This window comes from Ranitomeya imitator, chromosome 6, assembly GCF_032444005.1.
Source record: "Ranitomeya imitator isolate aRanImi1 chromosome 6, aRanImi1.pri, whole genome shotgun sequence".
In the NCBI taxonomy this organism is placed as follows: domain Eukaryota; kingdom Metazoa; phylum Chordata; class Amphibia; order Anura; family Dendrobatidae; genus Ranitomeya; species Ranitomeya imitator.
In genome coordinates, this window is record NC_091287.1 from 503,659,880 (window position 1) to 503,684,012 (window position 24,133).

The following is a 24,133-nucleotide window of genomic DNA, read 5'->3' on the forward strand; positions in this document are numbered from 1 at the left end:
TGTTCCAGGGAAAATTTATAAACCCAATAAAAAAAATAATAAATAGGCTTTCTATGGCCCACTATCTGAGAGACAGAGAGAGATGGCACGCTTAGGACTGGCACACAAGCCCAAAGGCCAATATTAATCTCCCTTTTTTTTTTAAGGGAGAATTTATAAAACCAAAAAAAAATAAATAAATAGGCTTTGTATGGCCCACTATTTGTGAGAGAGATGGCACGCTCAGGACTGGCACACAAGCCCAGAGGCCAATATTAATCTCCCACTTTTTTTTTTTTCCAGGGAAAATTTATAAACCCAATAAAAAAAAATAAATAAATAAATAGGCTTTCTATGGCCCACTATCTGAGAGAGAGAGATGGCACGCTTAGGACTGGCACACAAGCCCAAAGGCCAATATTAATCTCCCACTGATTGATTTATTGATTTTTTCAGGTAGAATTTAGAACCCAAATAAAGCAAAAAAAAAAAAAAATGGGCTTTCTATGGCCCACTGAGTGGGTGATGATGCACACAGGAGTCAGGAGTGGCACACAAGCCCTGAGGCCAATATTTTTCTCCCACTGATTGATGTAGTGATTTTTTCAGGTAGATTTTAGAACCAAAATCAAGCAAAAAAATAAATAGGCTTTCTATGGCCCACTGAGTGAGTGATGATGCACACAGGAGTCAAGAGTGGCACACAAGCCCTGAGGCCAATATTTTTCTCCCACTGATTGATGTAGTGATTTTTTCAGGTAGATTTTATAACCCAAATCAAGCAAAAAAATAAATAGGCTTTCTATGGCCCACTGAGTGAGAGATGACACAGACAGGGATGGCACTCTAGCAGAAATGTCAATCTTAATCTCCCACAAAAAAACAAAAAAAAACAGGGAGTGTCCTTCAATTACTATCTCCCTGCAGTAATCTCAGCCAGGTATGGCAGGCAGCAATAAGGAGTGGACTGATGCACAAATTAAATAAAAAGTGTGTACAAACCAAAAAGATAGCTGTGCAGAAAGGAAGGAACAAGAGGATTTGTGCTTTGAAAAAAGCAGTTGGTTTGCACAGCGGCGTACACACAGCAATTCAGCTATCAGGGAGCCTTCTAGGGCAGCCCAATGAGCTACAGCGCTGAGGGGGAAAAAAAAAAAAAAATGTAGCTTCCACTGTCCCTGCACACCGAAGGTGGTGTTGGGCAGTGGAAATCGCTACAGCACAAGCGGTTTGGTGGTTAATGGACCCTGCCTAACACTATCCCTGCTTCTGACGAAGCGGCAGCAACCTCTCCCTAAGCTCAGATCAGCAGCAGTAACATGGCGGTCGGCGGGAACGCCCCTTTATAGCCCCTGTGACGCCGCAGACAGCAAGCCAATCACTGCAATGCCCTTATCTAAGATGGTGGGGACCAGGACCTATGTCATCACGCTGCCCACACTCTGCGTTTACCTTCATTGGCTGAGAAATGGCGCTTTTCGCGTCATTGAAACGCGACTTTGGCGCGAAAGTCGCGTACCGCATGGCCGACCCCGCACAGGGGTCGGATCGGGTTTCATGAAACCCGACTTTGCCAAAAGTCGGCGACTTTTGAAAATGAACGACCCGTTTCGCTCAACCCTACACAAGACTACTGCTCAGGAGTAAAGTTTGTTGGTTAGAAAATCCAAAGCAAACCCCTCTTCCACTGCAGCAGAGCTCCAACAGGCCTGGTCACCTCAAGTCCCTGTGTCAACTAGAACAGTTAGTAGGATTCTGTCTCGAAATGGCCTCCATGGTAGAATCAGTGCCCAGAAGCCAGCACTAAACAAAAGGCAAATAAAAAAAAGTGTGGCATTTGCAAAGTCCCACAGCCTGCTAAACAGATGGGCGCTGGAAAAGTGGCAGAAGGTGGATTTCTCTGATGAATCTTCAGTAGAATTACACCACAGCCGCCGCAAATACTGCAGGAAACCTACTAGATCCAGTATGGATCCAAAATACACCCAGAAAACAGTTAAATTTGGTGGTGGAAAGATCATGGTCTGGGGTTACATTCAGTATGGGTGTGTGCGAAACATTTGCAACGTGGAAGGCAATATCAATAGCCTAAAACATCAAGAAGTATTAGCTACCTCTTACATTCCAAATCATAAAAGGGGTCAAATTCTGCAGCAGGATGGTGCTCCATCTCATACATCCATCTCTACAACAAAGTTCCTCCAGGCAAAAAAGATCAAGGTGCTGAAGGACTGGCCAGCCCAGTCACCAGACATGAACATCTTTGAGCATGTCTGGGGTAGGATGAAAGAGAAAGCTTGGAAGACAAAACCAAAGAAACTATATGAACTCTGGGAGGCATGTAAGACTGTATTCTTTGCTATTCCTGATGACTTCATTAATAAATTGTATGAATCATTGTTGAATCGCATTAATGCAGTCCTCCAAGCTCATGGAAGTCTCACAAAATATTAAATATGACTCTAATAGCACCACAACTTCATTCACCAATGTTATGCAACATATATTTGTATTTTAAGTTAATTACTTGTTTGAATATCACATTACTTTCTGTGGGCGACAAAACTTTTGTCTTGCCAAAATCTGACCATTATGTGTCCATTAACTGATTAATATTTCTGAATTGATGCCAATTTTATTTTTTTTTAACCTAAACCACATTTCAGAGTGTTTCAGCTTTCAAAAGAGTAATTTATACAACCAATGGATGAATTTAACGTCAGGTTATAAGCTTTTATTTACATAACATGGATAAGCGACATAACTTCTGTCAGGGAGTGTATAACACAGCCTCCCCCCTACTCTTTTTCACTTTCTAGTCTGTCTAGATAGCATGTCATACCTTATACAATGAATGACTGTTGTTTCCTGTTTATCTAAAGTCATATCGCAGGGATTTCTAGGGCTGGCTGCTGTGGAGCGGTGGCGCCATTTCTCGTCTACGTTAGGGTACTAACCTCCGCTGACAGGTAGATAAAAGGATAGGGGTGACGTAGTATCTTAATAGGGTGTAAAAATATATATCTTTTTGCGTTCTGTTTGTTGGTTTTTAAATTTTAGTGAATATCAAATAAATTTGTTGGTTTTACGTTTTTTTTTCTATGCTTTTCACCCGTCCACAATGTGGACAGTTAGGCCGGGGTCACACTTGCGAGTGCTATGCGAGAAACTCGCGCATTAATACCCGGCACTGCCGCCGGCACTCGGACCGGATCATACAGCTGCATAGAAATACATTCAGCCCGAGTGCCGGCGGCAGTGCCAGGTATTGAGGCGCGTGTTTCTCGCATTGCACTCGCAAGTGTGACAGAGCTGCATAAAGAGCATGTCAATTTCTAAATTTGCATGACTGACCCAAGTTTTACAACAGCTGTCTGAATGTAGCCTAGGAAAGAGTAGTAGACATAGTAGACATACTTGCCCACTGAGCCACATTAACCTGTAAAACCCAGAATAACCCTTTAACAACTAGTAATAACCCTTTAATGACTAGCTATCCATGATTGGTTGCAATATGGCTCCCATGATCTCTTCCCACAGATTGTGGCTCACGGCCATCTCTCAGAAAGGAATGTGGCTCTCAATGTAGAAAAGCTTGGGGACCACTGCTCACGACCATATGGGGACATAGAAATACACTGTTATATACCATCTATATATATAATCGTCTAAGGGTCACTTCCGTCTTTCTGTCTGTCTGTCTGTCACGGAAATCCCGCGTCGTTTATAGCAACAGGCACAGTCCATCCACAAATTTGCCCCTTCCTACTCTCTGTCAGTCCCCCTCCAGTCAGTGCTCACACAGGGTTAATGGCTGCGTTACACCGCGTTATGTTGCGGTGTAACGCAGTCCTTTAACGCTGCTATTAACCCTGTGTGACCAACTTTTTACTATTGATACTGCCTATGCAGCATCAATAGTAAAAAGATCTAATGTTAAAAATATTAAACAAAAGAAAAAATCATTATATACCGTACTCACCTTCCGTCGCCTTTCCCGCTGCTCCTTGTGATGGTCCGGTCCATGCATTGCGGTCTTGCGAGACCGCTACATCATCATCTCGCGAGACCACAATGCATTCTTGGGACCAGAGCGTCGCGAGGAGCATCGGTAAACACCTGGGCTGGATCCGGGGGCCGCCGGAAGGTGAGTATATAGCTTCTTTTTTTTATTCTTTTTTTAACAGGGATATGGTGCCCACATTGCTATATACTACGTGAGCTGTGTAAGATACTGCATGGGCTGCGTTATATACTGCGTGGGCTGTGTTATATACTGCATGGGCTGTGTTATATACTACATCTTTGTGCTATATACTACATGGCTGTGGTATATATTACATGGCTGGGCAATATAGTACATCGCTGTGCTCTATACTACGTGGCCTGTGTTATACACTGCATGGGTTGTGTTATATACTATGTGGCTGTGCTATATATTACGTGGTTGTGCAATATATTACGTGGTTGTGCAATATATTACGTGGCTGGGATATATACTACGTGGGCTGTGTTATATACTGCATGGGCTGTGTTATATACTGTGTGGGCTATGTTATATTCTACGTCTCTGTGCTATATACTACGTGGCTGTGGTATATATTACGTGGCTGGGCAATATACTACATCGCTGTGCTCTATACTATGTGGCCTGTGTTATATACTGCATGGGCTGTGTTATATGCTACAGTATGTCTCTGTGCTATATACTACGTGGCTGTGCTATATACTACATGGCTGTGTTATATACTACGTGGCTGGGCAATATACTATGTAGACTGTGCTATACTGTATACTACATGGGCTGTGTTATACACTGCATGGGCTGTGCTATATACCACAGGGGCTGCGCTATATGCTACGTGGCTGGGCAATATACTACGTGGGCTGTGCTATATACTACGTGGGCTGTGTTATATACTACGTGGTGGTGCTATATACTATGTGGGCTGTTATGTACTACGTGGGCTGTATGCTACTTGGTTGTGCTATATTTCTCTGCTGTATCTGTGCATCATGATTCGTGGTATGTGTTAAAGAGGGGGGCCCACTGAGACTCTTTCGCCCAGGGCCCTCAAAAACCTGGAGCAGGCCCTTTCTTCACTGATTGTTCGCAGCCGGGCGTGACCGATCAGCGACAGACGCAGTCTGGCCGCGAATTGGCGCGGAATTTGAACCACGGTTCGCTAATTGGTCGCGCCTGGCCAGCTGAATCCTGTGTATAAATTGCATTATTCTGAAAACTTCATAAATAAACTACATACATATTCTAGAATACCCGATGCGTTAGAATCGGGCCACCATCTAGTGTATCTATATGTACCAGTATAATCTGCCTGTGGGTTTGGTGACTGCAATACAGGTCAAATATATAAAGCTCTCCTGGTGACATCACTGGAGTCTATGGCTCAAAGCTTCAGCTGATGTCTGAGATTACAGTTTCAAGTTCTGGGGAGACTCATGAAAAAAAACAAAATTCCTTTTTTTTACTTGTTTTTTTATTATTTGTAGCAGTTTTATAGGAACAAAAAATCAGACTTTTTCTTCACATTTATAATAAAGGGACATAGAGATACACTGCTATATGCATTGTATCTCTATGCATCTGTATAATCTGCTTCTGGTTTCACTGCTTGCAATACAGCTCAATATTACCAAATTCTCCTATGTTTATAATTGTGGGCTGTGGCTCATAGCTAGACTTGTGAGTTTCAGTCTTGGGGAGACGAGATAAGAAAGTTGTTTATTTCATTTATTTCAGAGCAGAGAGATGCGCCCCACCCGCCCCGAGGAGGAGGAGCCACGGAGTGAGGAGGAGCCACAGAGCAATGACAACACCGTCGAAGGGACGTATTAGAAGTCAGGACTGAGACCTCAAATCAGGACAATCTCGCTCCAGAACGGTTGGGAGCTATGGATCCCTGGTTCACAATTGTCTTTTTACCTACAGGCAGCTGTTGCTGCTACAATTGTGCAAAAAATATAAGAATTCTGTCTGAGAATAAACTTTTTTCTGGGATCATTATTCATGCTTCATGAAGTCGAGTCAAGTCATCTGATGAAGTTTTTGGTGTGAGTACTGGTTCTATGCAGACACCCATAGAAACACAATCTAAGGAGCCCTACACTTGGAGACCAGTTATGGAGTCATAGGGAAGACTAATAAGCTGAACATTTTGCTTTAAGGTCTCATTCCCACATTCTTTTTTGTTTTTCTTGAGCACAAAAAAAGATTGATTTTCAGTGAGCTGGATCCAATTTAGATGCATTTTGGGTCTGCTTGATATCTCTATTTCTCAATAAAATGTGATCCAGGTTTCCTAAGCTTCTGGAGTTAGTGAAAACAGACAGTATTCAGATGGCATCGGTGTGCTGTCCATTTTTGGGGGGCCAAAACCATCCACTTCTCTGCACACACACACACACACACTCACCTCTGTGTACGGTATCCTGAAGCCCCATCGCCGGAAGCTTCCTGTCTCGCACAGCTGCGGCGCTGTGTGAGACAGGAAGTGCGGGCAGGAAACAGGACAGATCTATTCCCTGCAGCGACGCTCCGCTGCCATTTTTTCCTGCAGGCAGTGGAGCTGCAGGGATTGCTCCCTGCCTGCCGCACATGAGGGTAATCTGGCCAGGGGCCCCCTGAAGCCTCGGGGCCGGATAAACTGGTCAGATTGCCATCAATATTAGCAGTCCTGCCGGCAGGGCCGGTTTTAGGCAAAGTGGGGCCCTAGGCAAATTTTAAAATTGGGCCCCAAATGCTAACATATTGCACATCACACAGAAGCATTTTGGTTGTATTTACATGCGCTGAGTTCAGGCCGCTAAATGAGTGTGATCGACAATATTAAAGTCGTTCAACGCTTGTTTCCCAGCCTCTGTACACCACCTGAGAAAGAATAATGGGGACAGAACGATCACTAATAGATCACTAAGGCCTCTTTCACACTTCCGTTTTTTACAATCAGTCACAATCCGTCAAAATGTTGAAAAGACGGATCCTGTGCAGATTGTAAAAAACGGATGCACTAATTCAGTTTTTTGATGGATCCGTTGAGGCTATGTGCACACGTTGTATATGAGTCTTCGCCGCGTTTTTCCGCTGTGAAAACGAATACACAACACAACCCATGTTAAAAATAATAAAAAAAAATAAAAGTCGTGATATTCTTACCTTCCGGTGTCCCCCGCAGCCTTCCTGTGGCCCACGCAGCCTTCCCGATGCTCGCGATGCTCCCGGCAGCTCCCGTTCCCAGTAATGCATATATATATATATATATATATATATATATATATAATACACTCCCCATAGTGCTCCATATAGTATAATGCACCGCCAGTCATCAATGTAGTATAATTCACTTCCCATAATATAATGCACCACATAGTTCTTCATATATTATAATGTATTCCCCATAGTCCTCGATACAGTATAATGCAGCCCACATATAGTATAATGCAGCCACCCCATAAAGCATAATGCAACCACCCCAGAGTATAATGTAATCCCCATAAAATATAATGCAGCCCCCCAAATATAGTATAATGTAGCCCCCTTTTAGAGTATGATGCAATCACCTCTCATAGAATATAAATATAATACAGCCCCCCTTAGAATATTATGTAGCCCCGAATAGAATATAATACAGCCGTTCTCCCCATAGAATATAATGTAGCCCCATCAAAGAGTACGATGCAATCCTCCCTCATATAATCTAATACAGACCTCCATAGCATATAATGTAGCCCCCCCCATAGAATATAATACAGCCCACCTCCCCATAGTATATACTGTAGCCCCCCATAGAAAATATTGCAGCCCCCCACAGTATATAACACAGCCTCCTCGCAGAATATAATGTACCCCCATAGTATATAACACAGCCTCCCCATAGAATAAAATGTACCACCCATAGTATATAACACAGACACATAGTATATAATACAGCCTCCCCCATAGAATATAATACACACCCCAACAGTATATAACACAGCAACATAGTATATAACACAGCCTCCGCCATAGAATATAATATACCCCCAATAGTATATAACACAGCCCACGTATTATATAACACAGCCCACGTAGTATAAAACACAGCCACGTAGTATATAATACAGCCACGTAGTATATAACACAGCCCAAGTAGTATATAACACAGCCCACGTAGTATATAGCACAGCCCGCGTAGTATATAGCACAGCCTGCGTAGTATATATCACAGCCATGTAGTATATAACACAGCCTGCATAGTTTATAGCACAGCCGCATAGTATATAACACAGCCCGCATAGTATATAGCACAGCCCACGTAGTATACAGCACAGCCCGCATAGTATATTGCACAGCCCGCGTAGTATATGGCACAGCGCGCATAGTATATAGTACAGCCCACATAGTATATAACACAACCTACACAGTATATAACACAGCCACGTAGTATAATAGCACAGCCCACGTAGTATATAGCACAGCCCATGTAGTATATACCACAGCCTGCGTAGTACATAGCACAGCCCATGTAGTATAGAGCACAGCCCACATAGTATATAGCACAGCCAGCATAGTATATAGCACAGCCATGTAGTATATAGCACAGCCCGCGTAGTATATAGCACAGCCACATAGTATATAACAAAGCTCGCATAGTATATAGCACAGCCCACATAGAATATAGCACAGCCTGCATAGTATATAGCACAGCCTGCATAGTATATAGCACAGCCATGTGGCATATAACACAGCCACATAGTATATAGCATAGCCACATAGTATATAACACAGCCACGTAATATATAACACAGCCCACATAGCATATAACTCAGCCCACATAGTATATAGCACAGCCATGTAGCATATAACACAGCCCACACAGTATATAGCACAGCCCGCATAGTATATAGCAAAGCCCATGTAGTATATAGCACAGCTCATGTAGTCTATAGCACAGCCTGTGAAGTATAAGGCACAGCCCACGTAGTATTTAGTACAGCCACATAGTATATAACACAGCCTATGTAGTATATAGCACAGCCACGTAGCATATAGCACAGCCACATAGCATATAACACAGCCCACGTAGTATATAACACAGCCCACGTAGCATATAGCACAGCCACATAGTATGTAACACAGCCTGCATCCCCCTCAAAAATGGCCCCACAGTCCAGTGCTCACTGTTATAGTAAAAAAATAACACACTCCTCACCTCTCCTCGTGCTCGCGCTGCTCCCTGCTCCTGTCTCGGCGGCTGCTGCTGCACTGCCTGGCACAGTGAGTGCGCAATGACGTCTTTGCGCACCCGCAGTGTCAGAGGCAGAGCGGGGAATGATGGGAGAGGGAGGGTTAGCTGACGCTCTCTCCTCCATCATTTCTTTGAACTGTACCGGCAGACACCGGTATAGTTCAAGGAGGGGGAGTCAGAGCTGGTGGCAGGCAGGCCGCCCTGCCTCACAGGGGCCCCATAGCGGCTGCGTGATGTGCCGCTAGCTGGGGGCCCCTGGGGGAGTGGGGGCCCTAGGCAGCTGCATGCCCCTAACACCAGCCCTGTCTGCAGGGGCCCCCCAGGATCCTCCGGGCCCCAGTGCAGTTGCACTGGTTGAACCGGCGGTATGTCCGCCCATGCTCCACCTGTTCAAAGCAGTTAAAACTGGTTTGAATCACTGACTGGTAACCAACTTACGATTGTACTTAAAAAAATGCTTTGTCCCAATTAAATTGCACAGCACTATAATGATGATGTTTGACCATGGTTATTCTAAACCAGGGGTGGGGAATATTTTTTCTGCCAAGGGCCATTTGGATATTTATACCATCCTTCTGGAGCCGTACAAACTCAGCCCACAAAGTGCATCCTGACTCTGGCACTGGTTTCAGGAAGTAATCTTTCATAGCATGTCCTTCAGTGTTCAGTAGTGAAGATTGCATGTGTGTGCTAACAGAGCAAGAAGAAATTAATGAGCTGTTGGCAATATAAATGCACCTCCCTGCCTTAGAATGCAGTCCGTGAGAATCTACTCGGGGGCCTGATAAAAGGTCCGCGACGGCTGTAAATGGCCCTGGAGCCTGAGGTTCCCCACCTCTGTTCTAAACCTTTGGCTTCTTTACTCTCTAAATCCAAACTATAACTTCTTGCATGATCAGAGTTGTAGTTTTCCAACGGTTGTAGAGCCAACGGACATCTGGACAATAATCGATTTAGTAGATTTGATAAAAGGGAAGAAAATCAATTGATGCAACCAATCAATAATCATTAGCTGATGTTCCTGCTCTCACCATTGTCAATGATTCGCACAAGGACACATTTATATCTATCAATTCAGATGCCAGATCAATGGTAATATAGGAAGAGAACAATCCTCAGAGCTACTAATGGCGTTCTGCCGATAAAATAACGCAAACTGTGTGTGCAATGTAGCAGAATGGAGTTTGTCATTTGCTTTTATGACAGTAATAGGTGAATGACCACCCAGTAGAGCAGGGGTGCACAAAATTTTTTGGTCCAAGGGCCACATTGATTCAGTATGACAATCTGGGAACGCACTAGAAATGAAAGGGGCATAACCTTCTGTGACATTTGTGGCATATTGAAAATATATATTAGAAATGTATGATAGGTACAAATTCTACGTACAGGACTAGTCTCCAAAAATCAGCACTCCAATGGTGCATTGACACTGATTTTTTGTATTTAGAAATAGAATCTGCCCCTAAATCCAGCTAAAAAATCTCGTCAAATACACTTTGAATATGTTTCCGACTGATTTTAATAAGAAACGCCCCTGCAGTGCACACGGTGCTGTTTTTTTACGTTATTTGAACATTTTGCGGTAAAACTAATAGAGAGCTTATTGCGAGAGTATTTGAAGCATTTTTATGTGGATTTGCAGCAAAATTTGCTTCTAAATCCTTGTAAAAACCTGTGTGAGGAAGAGGAGATGCATGCACTCGGCTCTCTACAATATATCGGGGGAAAGGGGGCCGCGGCTGGGTACTGCACATCCGCCACCTGTTCAACCCAATATGGAGCGGACTGTGCTGTGCAGCACCATAACTGACCAGATAGATAGATGTCATCTCAATAAGCTCCTCTGCCGGTCTGTTCCATGTGGGATGAAACTGTTAGTGGAAGACATTGTTCCCTGGTGGCGGTCAGACTTGTATGGTGTGAATCATCCCCATAATAGGGCACCCATTTTGCTACTCTTTTTCCTACTACCCTACATACCGTATCTGTGAAATAAGTCACTCGCTCCTCATCTTTAAGATATTACTATTATTCATATAAAAATACACAAGTGGCTCAGATGCAAAATAACTGACGTCTTATCACAAATTTTCACAGTGTACAACTACCATGCATTAGAATAGTTTCACATCATCAATAGGTATGACTGTATCTGGGTATAATTAAAGGGGCTATCCGGGACTTTATATTTTAGGGCTAAGCACTTATCAATAGGTAGCTGCTAACTTTTTGCTTGTTCTGCCGATCTCTTTAGGCTCAGACAGTCATAGACCGCTCCTGGGGGCAATTCTCTCAATTCCTGTGACAGTTCCTTCTCTTCTGCTTTGTCGATGGAGCATCACTGCGAATATCATGTTGATTGACACCCTGTTTCCTGTTTTAGCTAGACGAGTCTGCTAGTGAGACTGATGTCCAGCTCAGTTAGGCAGCGGGGAGCTATTATAATGGCAGTTACGCTCATCAACAGAGCAGATCAGAAGAGGAGGAACTGCTCTGTTGACGTGACATCGCAGGATGTGGGAGAATTTCCGCCACCAGTGGTTTTATGACTGCTCTGAGCCGGCAAAGATCGGCACATGGCAGAATAGGCATTTAGTTAGCAACTACCTGCTGATAAATGCTAAGCCACCGTCCTGCGTGACCCCTTTAAGACAATATTTTGCAAAGTCGCCGCAAGCAATTCATTGGTGATTACAAAATAAAAAAACAAAAACATTTGTAATGAGGTTTACTTGGTTCCAAAACTAAAAATATATATGAAAAGATCATGTGTAGGGAGGGTGATGGCGCCACAATCTGCCAGCAAGTTATCACGGTCCCTATGTCATCCAAAAAAGGTGATATTGGGTGATAATAATTAGTTGACAAGCAGATCTAACGCTCCAAAAGTAGCTGGTTTCATACAAAACTACCTATAAAATAAAATGCGTGGCACAGGCGGGAACAATACTAAATTATGTTGCATAATCAGTACCAGTAATAATAATAATGTATGCAATATATTGTTTATTCTGTATATCTAAATCATTGCATAATTCACCAAACAGAATTTAGTAGAAACCTCCAGGTCCCTCAGCATTCGGGAACCATCCTTTGACACATTTTCACATTAATTGTCATAGATTATTGGGTCTATTGTACATAAATGAGACACCAATGTCCGGCTCTTAGAGAAGTTTAGGACACCATGGCAATAAATTGGAATGAAATGAGTCTGCAGTTGTAGATCATCAGTATCTAGATGGTGGTGGAGATGAAGAAGATGAGGAGGAGGAGGAGGAAGAGGTGACAGTGTGACTTGTCTCACCAGGATGAAGTGATCCTCTCTTTTCTCTCACACCTGACTCTGTTGAGCCATGGTCATCTTGGCATCCATGTCCCAGTCCTGCTGGTGGGATCTCAGTATCGGTGCTGGTCAGCCAGGTGGACTCAGTCTCTCTTGTCCAGCTCTCATAATACCGGGGTTCAATGGCATCAGCTCTGCTTCCTCCACAACCCATAGTCTCCTCAATGCAATGGAGAATGTGGAAGAAAGAAGATGCAGATCTGAATCCTTCTCCACCCGCAGAACTATACTATAAGCCCTTGAGATGTTGAGGAGCCAGAGTAGGTAGATCCTTGTGAAAACCAAGACTCATCAGATCCTTGGACATCTCTTGTGATCTCTTGTGGGGGGAACATGTTATTATGCTGTGTGCAGGGTATAAGAATGACAATGGAGAAGTGTAATAAAGGCTTCTAATGCTACAAAGCAGCCTCATTGCTTCCTAGGGTCCATTGTTGCTGCTTTTTGTGTCTGCATTGAATAGACTCTCCTGCCTCCTTTTCCTCCTGTGTTATGGTTTGTATCTTCCTTGTACTCAGTGAGCTCAATCAACAAGATCCCCCCCTGTTAGCACAGGAGACTGAGGTTTGCTGACGTCTGTAGATTTGGCTCTGAGCTCCCAGAAATGCAGGAGGCTGGTGATGCCTTCAGTGCTGGCTGCAGCCTGTGGATGTGATGATGAGGATGCAGGAGCTCTTTGTGCTGGTGTCACAGACATAATGTGGGGAAGGTGGAGTTTTCCAGATTGTAGCTTTTTTTTTCACCCAGTGAAATGTAGCAGAGCATTGAGCCTGTGTGATGTCATTACACACTCATTGCAGCTGCTACACGTGTGCTGGGGACACCGCTCCCCCTGCAGAGACCCAGCACTGCTGCTGCCCTCCCTATTGTGCTGGCTCATTGACTCCGAGCTCTGACAACATGCATGAATAGGTAATCCCCAATGTGAAGTCATCCCATCCACTGGCGGACGCAGACAGAAAAGGACCCCTGTGCAAGAACAATATATAGGCCCCATGAAATCCAATAGCGCACCATGATGCACAAACTACACGTTTTGGGGGCGGAAATCTTCCCCTCTGTGTCTGCACAGGTTGCACCAAGGATATATCCGTCCCTGATCCCATACATCAAATCATAAATGGTCTTTATTTAAGATATATTAATGCCCTGTATGAAACCTATAAACAGCTTGGACTGGCCGGCAGGGGAAGAGGAGCATCCTCCGGTAGGCCGCCCCTGTGAAAGTGCTGATGAGTAGTGCTATTACACTTTATTCACAATTTGCATAAAAAGGTATCATCTGATCATTCATTAAACAAGATAGCCAAGTTATTATTACATAAAAGCAAAAGTTAATTTTTTGTACTAAGGTTAGGCTAGCTTTGCATGTAGCTGAACACTGGGATCCATGAATCAATGTACTGGTGGGCCTTTGCCAACTCAATCCGAAACTGGTCAAGTCAATACACATAATCCATTAAGTATTTTAATAGTTAATAGAAATCTATAATCGTGTATGTGTGATTAAAGGATGAATTATGGAAAAAGGAGGGGACACCAAACAATACATATGACCTATAGAATTATGAAGTCACAACCTCCAAACAATAAATAAAATACAAATGTTATTAACCATTTATGAAAAACACAATTACACAAAAGAGTACAATGAATACAAAAAAGCAACACAAATAATAAAACAGTGAAATATGAGGTTCACAGTGAAAGCTCAAGATGAAGGAGATACCCAACAGGATATGGATAGACAGTAATAGGGGTTTCACTAGGTTATAGTAGGAGAGTAAGGGACAAGGCCGGCTCCAGGTTTTCATTGGCCACTGGTGAAAGAGTCTCAGTGGGCCCCTTTGACACATACCACAATTCATGATGCAGAAATATAAGATATAATAAATATAGGTATAGTACAGTGCCAAAGATTTCACTTGTTACTTGCTAATAATACTGTATGGAGGACTATGTGGTGCCCATAATACTGTATGGAGGACTATGTGGTGCCCATAATACTGTATGGAGGACTATGTGGTGCCCATAATACTGTATGGAGGACTGTGGTGCTCAGAATACTGTATGGAGGACTATGTGGTGCCCATAATACTGTATGGAGGACTGTGGTGCTCATAATACTGTATGGAGGACTATGTTGTGCCCATAATACTGTATGGAGGACTATGTGGTGCCCATAATACTGTATGGAGGACTATCTATCACTCAGGTTAATAGCGTTTTTTTTCACATAACAGGTTCACTTTAAGCTTGATTCTGGTTCTGTATCTGTGCAGTAAGTTTCAGATTTTGGGTGAAAGTGATCCCATATAGAGTTGTTTTTATATGTAATTAGTATTGTATTTTGATCTATGGTGAATTTCATATAGTGGTCAACTACTAGATTTCTGTTTGGGATGCTGATGTTCCATGTCCAAAACAACTAGTTATAATATTATGGTTTTGTATCACTGATAGTTCAACGTCTCTGTCATGCACCTGAGTTTGAACCCTTGAGCATTTTGTGGTCGGCTTCTATGTCCTTCGAGCCACAGCAAACACAACTTTAATGGGTGTTTGGGTTCTATTATTTTACCTGCAGTCTGTTTAGCATAACACAGGTGTTTTCACCTGCCTTATCACCTTTCAGTGTGGCTTTATATTCTGTCCACCTGCCGGCATTTCCTGTTGGTGATAGTTTCCTGTGGATGTTTAGCCATTCTGCTGTAGCTTAAAGCCAGTCAATGAAATTCCACTTGGGTTTTCTTCTCCTTGCTGTTTCTGTTCTTCCCTCTACAACTACCTTCTGTTTCTTTTTAGAAAGTAGGCGGCATATAATCTAACAGTCCGTGCATTATTTTTTATTTTGTATTTACTTTTTTGATTTATTTTTCTCACTCTGGAATCTTTCCTTTTTTCAGCACACTTTCACTTTTGTAGGTAATTTACACTCTGCTCAGCTCTCCAGTTTTTTAGGAGGAAAGTGAAGCACCCGATGGCCTTTCAGGCAGCATAGGTCTGAGATGCCATCTTCTAGTCTGTGCTTAGGGCTTTCTCAGCTCACGCAGGAACCACTAGGGACTGTGGGTCAGAATTTCTGGTCTATACAGGAACCGGAAGGGTCAGTTGCAGTTTTTAATTTTTGACCTAGTTTCCCAAGTGAGATGCAACTCTATCATAACACTTTTCTGCAGACAGTTGATTACTTCAAAGGGTTGTCCAGGATTGGTACAAAATACATTTCATTGATGGTATCATGAATTCACAGGTGTACTGCTTTATAGTGAAAGATAAGATGCCAAGATAATAATAATAATAATAATCTTTATTTTTATATAGCGCTAACATATTCCGCAGCGCTTTACAGTTTGCACACATTATCAAGATGCTACCATCACTCCATGCCCTTGGTAGACGTGCACTTTTGCAACATGACAATGATCCAAAACACACATCTAAGGCCACTGTTGCATTTCTGAAGAAAAACATGGTGAAAGTGATTCAGTGGCAAAGTGTCTCCTGATCTGAACCCAACCAAACACCTATGTGGTACTCTGAAGAGTCAAGTTGTCATCTCTCTCCATCCAGGCTCCAGGATCTAAAAGAGCTCATTCTTGAAGAATGTAAAAATGATCTATGTTGTAATATATATTATATAACAAAAATATTTGTTTATTGTAGACCAGACATACAGTCAAAACAAGCCAACGTTTCGGCCACACTTGGCCTTTATCAAGGCGATAATCTATAAAAGTACAATAACAGAAAAATGAAATTAATAAATACATCAAAATTGTGAACATCATAGTTCAGAAGAGAATCAAACGTGTGTGCACCTAATAACTCAAACAATAAATCTGCGCATGACCTCACTAACAACATAAAGAGAAAACAAATAATCACCATATGGTAAGTATGTAATAATCACATATGGTCATGAAAAATGCCTGCTGTATGAATGACACATTCAGGGTGGATCTTATAGAGTAAAGTGGAAGGACAAATAGGATTACCTGTATGATGGTACAGGAAGGGATACTGAAACGAAAAATAAAATAAAGTATACAGGAATGAGTAATATAGGAGAATGGAAAGACAAAAGCAGCCTAAAAGTGCAGCCATGAGATTAAGGAATAACCATACCTGATGACCTGAGGAACGCGGGATCCAGGATACAGCCGCCATAGGAGAAAGGTGTATCGCATCTGAGTGCCGGCATCTTTATATAGCGGCGAATCTGTGCGCCGACCGGAAAGAGAATCAAAAACCGGATGAAGGGGAAAAAAAGGACAACCTGGCTATATTGCACCCGCCGAACTGTCAGAACGCGCATGCGCAGTGATGAAAACACGGGCGGAAGTGAGGCAGCGGCACTAAACAATAAAACTAGTGCAAATGGTATAAGATAAGGGAAAATAAGTGCCTAAGGGCATAATCCACAATAGTGGAGGCACAAATAACTCACTTTAATATAGGAAATAAGAAAAGCAGCTAGTATAATCCGAGATAATTGGTGCGCAAAAATAATGACAAAATAGCTATACTATAAAAGGAGGGGCGAAGGGAAAACCCAAAATAAGTGAACTAAGGGAAAAAAAAGGGGAAAAAAGAAAACATAAACAAACAACGAGAAGGACAGGACCCACAAACCTGTAGGGAAATGACATACACCAAGTCTGTGAAGATCCACCGGACTATGTTAAAAGTGAGTTATTTGTGCCTCCACTATTGTGGATTATGCCGTTAGGCACTTATTTTCCCTTATCTTATACCATTTGCACTAGTTTTATTGTTTAGCGCCGCTGCCCCACTTCCGTCCGTGTTTTCATCACTGCGCATGCGCATTCTGACAGTTCGGCGCATGCGCAATAGCCGGTTTGGCCTTTTTTTCCCCTTCGTCCGGTTTTTGATTCTCTTTCCGGTCGGCGCACAGTTTTGCCGCTATATAAAGATGCCGGCACTCAGATGCGATACACCTTTCTCCTATGGCGGTTGTATCCTGGATCCCGCGTTCCTCAGGTCATCAGGTATGGGTATTCCTTATTCTCATGGCTGCACTTTTAGGCTGCTTTTGTCTTTCCATTCTCCTATATCACTCATTCCTGTATACTTTATTTTATTTTTCGTTTCAGTATCCCTTCCGGTACCACTATACAGGTAATCCTATTTGTCCTTCCACTTTACTCTATAAGATCCACCCTGAATGTGTCATTCATACAGCAGGCATTTTTCATGACCATATGTGATTATTATATACTTACCATATGTTGATTATTTGTTTTCTCTTTATGTTGTTAGTGAGGTCACCATCTGTATAGTTCTGATTGCATTATCTTGTATATATACACTATGCGCAGATTTATTGTTTGAGTTATTAGGTGCACACACGTTTGATTCCCTTCTGAACTATGATTTTTGACCAGGATATTTATACGGATACTGGATGTATCTTGTTCACAATTTTGATGTATTTATTAATTTCATTTTTCTGTTATTGTACTTTTATAGATTATCGCCTTGATAAAGGCCAAGTGTGGCCGAAACGTTGGCTTGTTTTGACTGTATGTCTGGTCTACAATAAACAAATATTTTTGTTGAAAAATTGACTTTTTGATGTCCTCGGATTGATCTTTAATATTACTTTTTTTTTTTCCTAAGGACCACAATTATTGAAACTCTCAGATTTATTGAATTTCATCCCCTTGATCTATTGCTATGTTGTAATATGTCGCCAGTTTGCTCATTCCATGCCTAAAAGTCTTGGTGCTGTAGTAGTTTTTGTTGTGGGCTGTAATCATTTTAGCATCAACTAAACTGAAGAGTTTGTAATGAAAATTATATTATTAACCTTACATTCATGTTGTGGGTTAAAATAATGTTCTATGATCTTATGAAAATGTTGGAAAATGTTCTTGGGTTGAGTAAGATATTGATTGAAATCTTACTTTTCAAAGGGGGTGTACTCAGTTAGGCTGAGCTCTGCAGATACCAATAACCCACATTACCAAAGTAAGAGAAGCATTATTGGTTGCCTGTGCCATATAATCAATTATAATCAATGCATATAATCAAAGTAGCGCATCACCAGATGACTCCATATTTGTGGTCACCGCTCCTTTGTAATTAGTATATGCAATGATTTGGACTATATATTGCCAGCTCTTGACTTCCTCTGACGTTCACTAGACAATCAAGCAATCATGTGATTCTTTCCTGTTCTCATAGCAAATGAAATGATTGGAAACCTGCTGTGCCAATGTCAAAATGGACGCTTCGGGGGTCTGTATACCTGGCGTTGCACTACCATGCTTTCTTCTTAACCTCAGGTATATAGAGCGTGCATAATTGTACGCAGATATTTGTAATAATTTTTTTTCTAATTATTTTTTCCAATTCTAATTAGTTTTAGTGTAAGAAATATATTAATTACTAGTTGGGAATTTTTATCAAATGTGAACATGACACGACAAAATGTGCAAGAAAGACAATAAAAAATGCCGCGTTCTGGCCACTACTATGGCCAGATTAACCCCTTGGCAATCTCCAACTTTAATCTAATGTACTGGAAGCTAGTAATTTGCAGCCAGTTCTTGAAAATATTCACCACTGTGATCAAAGGGTGAGAATAATTGTGCCTCGGTGATCACCTATGGAAGGAAGACCATGATTGATAGCTGACAATCTAAAGCAACAGCTAGGATTAAAGAAAACACAAATAACACTGTTGAAGCCTTTTTAATACTGATATCAATAATGATTGCACCAGGGACAGACATATCATTGGTGCAACCTGTGCAGCTGCACAGGGGCCCAAGAGTTAAGGGGCCCATATCTACCTCCAAGAAGTTGCATTATGAGGAGCTGTTGGACTACAAGAGCTACCAGAGTCAGTTCACACGCCGAAGGCTGACACCACCAGCAGGATGCATAGGCGCTAAATAGCAAACCTGAACCCAGAATGAGGCAGAGCAACGTTAACCCTTGACATGATCTGCCCGGAGAAAGGCAGACAGGATTAAACCCTGGAACCATCATGACATTATGTTTCTTTAAAGCCACTTTGGTGGTATCTGAACCCTGAAGCCGCATCAGTGGTACCTGAAATGTTTCCTGAGACCTGTGCGTCTGAACAAGAACCTATCCCCAAAGTCCTCGTTGTCCGGACTGTCCGTCAGTCTCCAAATTTCCTGCTAGTCAGTGACTCCAGTCAAGTATCCATGTCCAGCGGATCCGACCCATGGGGTCTGCAGCTGTAGTACTGGGGACTACCTAGGACCTGACAGCTACCTGCAGCTCACACCTGACTTTACCATTAGGAGCTCCAGCGAACACCAGGTAGCTGCTTAGCCACGCTCCTCTTAGGCAAGCCTGACGCCATGACACAGTGGGTCCACAAAACACATGCGCCGCCTGTCAGCATGACAGTATTTATCACCCTTTTATGGTTGACAGTGTATGCAACTGATGTCTTCATATAGAATTTATGGTCTGTGGACATATATCACTTATAATCTTAATGATTTAATATGATCATCTAATATGTCCATAAAAAAAGTTGTCTGTCCTTGATTTTTTTAGAAGCTGTCAGAAAAAAATAAATAAAGTTGGCAACGCTGGTACTGCAGGGAAATTAAAGGAGTTGTCTACTACTAGGAAACCCCTTCTCAATCTGCGTATTTGCCACTGTTAAAATAAAAACACTTATACTCATCTCCCGTGCCGCTGCCATTCCAGCTGTGGCAGCACTCACATTCCCAAGACTCATGTGAGGTTCTTACATCATGCGAGCCCTGCGCCCAATCAGCGCTTGCTTCATTGTCCCCGACTTCAGACGTTTAAGTAATCAAGAGGAGGTGATAGAGCAGCCACGACTCTGACTTCCTCTTGAATACATATTTGTTTGAAGATGGGGACAATGAAGCCGGTGCTGATTGGGCCAGTGGTCGTATGATGTAACAACCTTACGTGAGTCCCGGGAATGCGAGTGCTGACACCGCCAGAATGGCACTGGAACGGGAGGTGAGTATAAGTGTTTATACTTTAGCAGGGGCAAACACTCAGATTGAGAAGGGGTTGGAAAACCCCTTTAAACACTCTCCAGGCTTCCCACAGATAACAGCCGATTTCTGGAGGTCCTAAACATGTTGTTATCAACTTATTATCAGGTGACTTTTCTAACAATTAGGGACTATCCAAAGCAAGAAACTAAATGCATATGGGGAAAGCGCTTTCTTAAAGGGAATTTGTCATGTTGTACTTGCAGTCCGATCTGTGGACAACACAGTATAGAGAATTGTTGAGCAAAATGATATGTAGGCTTGTTGGAAAAGATTCAGTATAACTTGCATTTTATTTATTGCAATCCCTGGTGTTTCTATACATATGAGCCCAGTGGGCAGTCCTACGCATTGATTGACAGCTATCTCTGCATGCACAGTAATACAGGGACTGTTCACTATACTCATACAAATACAAACACCAGTGATTTTAAAGAATAAAATGTAAGTTTAACTTAAAGTTTTACTTAAAAAAAGTACATCAATCTTAGTGGCTCGTCCTGCAGATCAGATATCATTTTCAACATGACAAGTATACATCCAGTCTAAAGGACAGTATTAGGGTATTTTGCTTTCAAGTTGCAACCAACGCATACTTGATTTGCTCCATGCTATGGGCTGCATTGAATGTGACAGAAAGAGACTTAGACTGCTCTGTTTCTTGTAGAAGTTAGTACTGGGTGATCCAATGTCTGCATGCCTCCCACCACAATGTCTGCATGCCTCCCACTGCATGCCTCCCACCATTAGTTAATTGCGGCCTTATTAGCATAATACGGTGATTCCTTATTGTACTTTAAAAGCAATATAGTAATAAATTAATTTTCTCCTGATGTCCTAATCTTTAGAAAGCCCAACTCAACAAGATGTGTTTGAGCCATTAACTCATTTTAATTTTTGCTTACTAAGGGAAGAGAAGAGGATTGTTCTTCCATTCACCTTTCAGATACCAGATGGATTAATTAGCTGCCTCTTCTACACATATCAGTAGCTTTTTGAAGAATAATCTTTCCTTCATCCCTCTATTGGAAAATTTGCCTGCTTTTATTGGGCTTCCTTAATTCTTCTCTACTGATGTTATTCACATGTCCCAGCCCCAGCGCAAGCCTCTGCTGCCTTCCGCTATGGTTGGATTCCTCTGTGCTTGTCTACTCTTGTTTACTTGGGTAACCCATCATGCACCTCCGATATCATCATCCAAGGCCTTTTAAGGCTGCCTCAGGTGGCTGCACGCTGCCTCAGTATTCAGGTAGCAGTGCACTCTACTACCACGTGCTTATCAGACTTGACTTTGCAGCAGTGAAGTGTCTTTCTCCTCAGCTGCTACTGGGTGGACACTATCCAGGAAAGAGCTTCTACTACCAACTCACTCCTGCTACTACTGTTTTATCAATGTACCTGATAACCAACTTGTCTTTGCTCTTCCCTGTCTCTCCCTGCAATAGAAGTGTTGCCCACTCAGTCATTTGGAGAGAGGATTCACTTGTAAATCTATGTCTACAGCTCTATGTCTCAAGGCTTCTTCGTATAGAAAAAGACAAGTCTCTAAGTGTTAATTTACATGAACCGACTGGCTGCATGATAAGACAGCTGATCGGTAAACTTTTACTGATCTGTGATCATTTAAATGCCTGTTTACACAGGTAGGCCAAAGTAAACAATGTGTAATGAACAATCTATACTAGATCGCTCAGTGCGGATAGGCTGCCATGGTTAGTCCCCACTATAGCTCAGAGAAGGTTTTTCACTATGTGAGATGTACAATGACAGCCTTCCCTGATCTCCTGGACTCACCTAATGCCTGATTAGAAAGTTCTGAAGCAGAGCACATGACTTACAGATAAGATCTCTGTGGGAGGAAGTGAAGCACAGCTGAGTTTAGCTGTGTCACATTACGAACCCTTCTATCAGCTTTCCTCCTCCATCAGGTGTGCTGTACTGCCTCTCTCCCCACATTGCCTGTCCGGAGATGTGTTAGTATCACAGTTTTGTCTGTTTTGCGCAACCTATAATCGCTCTGCAGTAAGAACAGAGCAGGTATCATTATATGTCTCACACAGGAGTAGGCTAGAATAGGCAGGCTCCTCCTGTGTGAGATCTAATGACAGCCCTGTTCTCAATGCAGAGCGAGTTCAAGTTGCTTGAGCACAGCAGACATACAGTATAGACCAAAAGTATGGACACACCTCATTTAAAGATTTTTCTGTATTTTCATGACTATGAAAATTGTACATTCACGTTGAAGGCATCAAAACTATGAATTAATACATGTGGAGTTATATACTTAACAAAAAAGTGTGAAACAACTGAAAATATGTCTTATATTCTAGGTTCTTCAAAGTAGCCACCTTTTGCTTTGATGGCTGCTTTGCATACTCTTGGCATTCTCTTGATGAGCTTCAAGAGGTAGTCACCGGAAATGGTTTTCACTTCACAGGTGTGCCCTGTCAGGTTTAATAAGTGGGATTTCTTGCCTTATAAATGGGGTTGGGACCATCAGTTGTGTTGTGCAGAAATCTGGTGGATACACAGCTGATAGTCCTACTGAATAGACTGTAAGAATTTGTATTATGGCAAGAAAAAAATCAGCTAAGTAAAGAAAAACGAGTGGCCATCATTACTTTAAGAAATGAAGGTCAATCAGTCCGAAAAATTGGGAAAACTTTGAAAGTGTCCCAAGTGCAGTGGCTAAAACCATCAAGCGCTACAAAGAAACTGGCTCACATGAGGACTGCCCCAGGAAAGGAAGACCAAGAGTCACCTCTGCTTCTAAGATAAGTTTATCCAAGTCACCAGCCTCAGAAATCGCAGGTTAACAGCAGCTCAGATTAGAGACCAGGTCAATGCCACACAGAGTTCTAGCAGCAGACACATCTCTACAACAACTTTTAAGAGGAGACTTTGTGCAGCAGGCCTTCATGGTAAAATAGCTGCTAGGAAACCACTGCTAAGCACAGGCAACAAGCAGAAGAGACTTGTTTGGGCTAAAGAACACAAAGAATGGACATTAGACCAGTGGAAATCTGTGCTTTGCTCTGATGAGTCCAAATTTGAGATCTTTGGTTCCAACCACCGTGTCTTTGTGCGATGTAGAAAAGGTGAACGGATGGACTCTACAAGCCTGGTTCCCTCCGTGAAGCATGGAGGGGGAGGTGTGATGGTGTGGGGGTGCTTTGCTGGTGACACTGTTGGGTATTTATTCAAAACTGAAGGCATACTAAACCAACATGGCTACCACAGCATCTTGCAGCGGCATGCTATTTCATCCGGTTTGCGTTTAGTTGGACCATCATTTATTTTTCAACAGGACAATGATCCCAAACACACCTCCAGGCTGTGTAAGGGCTATTAGACCAAGAAGGAGAGTGATGGGGTGATACGCCAGATGACATGGCCTCCACATTCACCAGACCTGAACCCAATCGAGATGGTTTGGGTGAGCTGAACCGCAGAGTGAAGGCAAAAGGGCCAACAAGTGCTAAGCATCTCTGGGAACTCCTTCAAGATTGTTGGAAGAC

General features: G+C 42.5%; 1 protein-coding gene across 1 annotated transcript in view; it reads right to left on the bottom strand.

Annotated features, from left to right (window-relative positions):
• The window catches only part of BAALC (BAALC binder of MAP3K1 and KLF4), a 143,764-nt gene extending 130,409 nt beyond the window's left edge, over nt 1-13,355 (bottom strand). Inside the window, exon 1 of the mRNA XM_069731732.1 lies at nt 12,535-13,355. Coding sequence (XP_069587833.1) covers nt 12,535-12,727 — 193 coding nt within the window. The 5' untranslated portion in view covers nt 12,728-13,355. The remainder of the gene's footprint in view (nt 1-12,534) is intronic.
• Between the last annotated feature and the right edge of the window lie 10,778 nt (nt 13,356-24,133).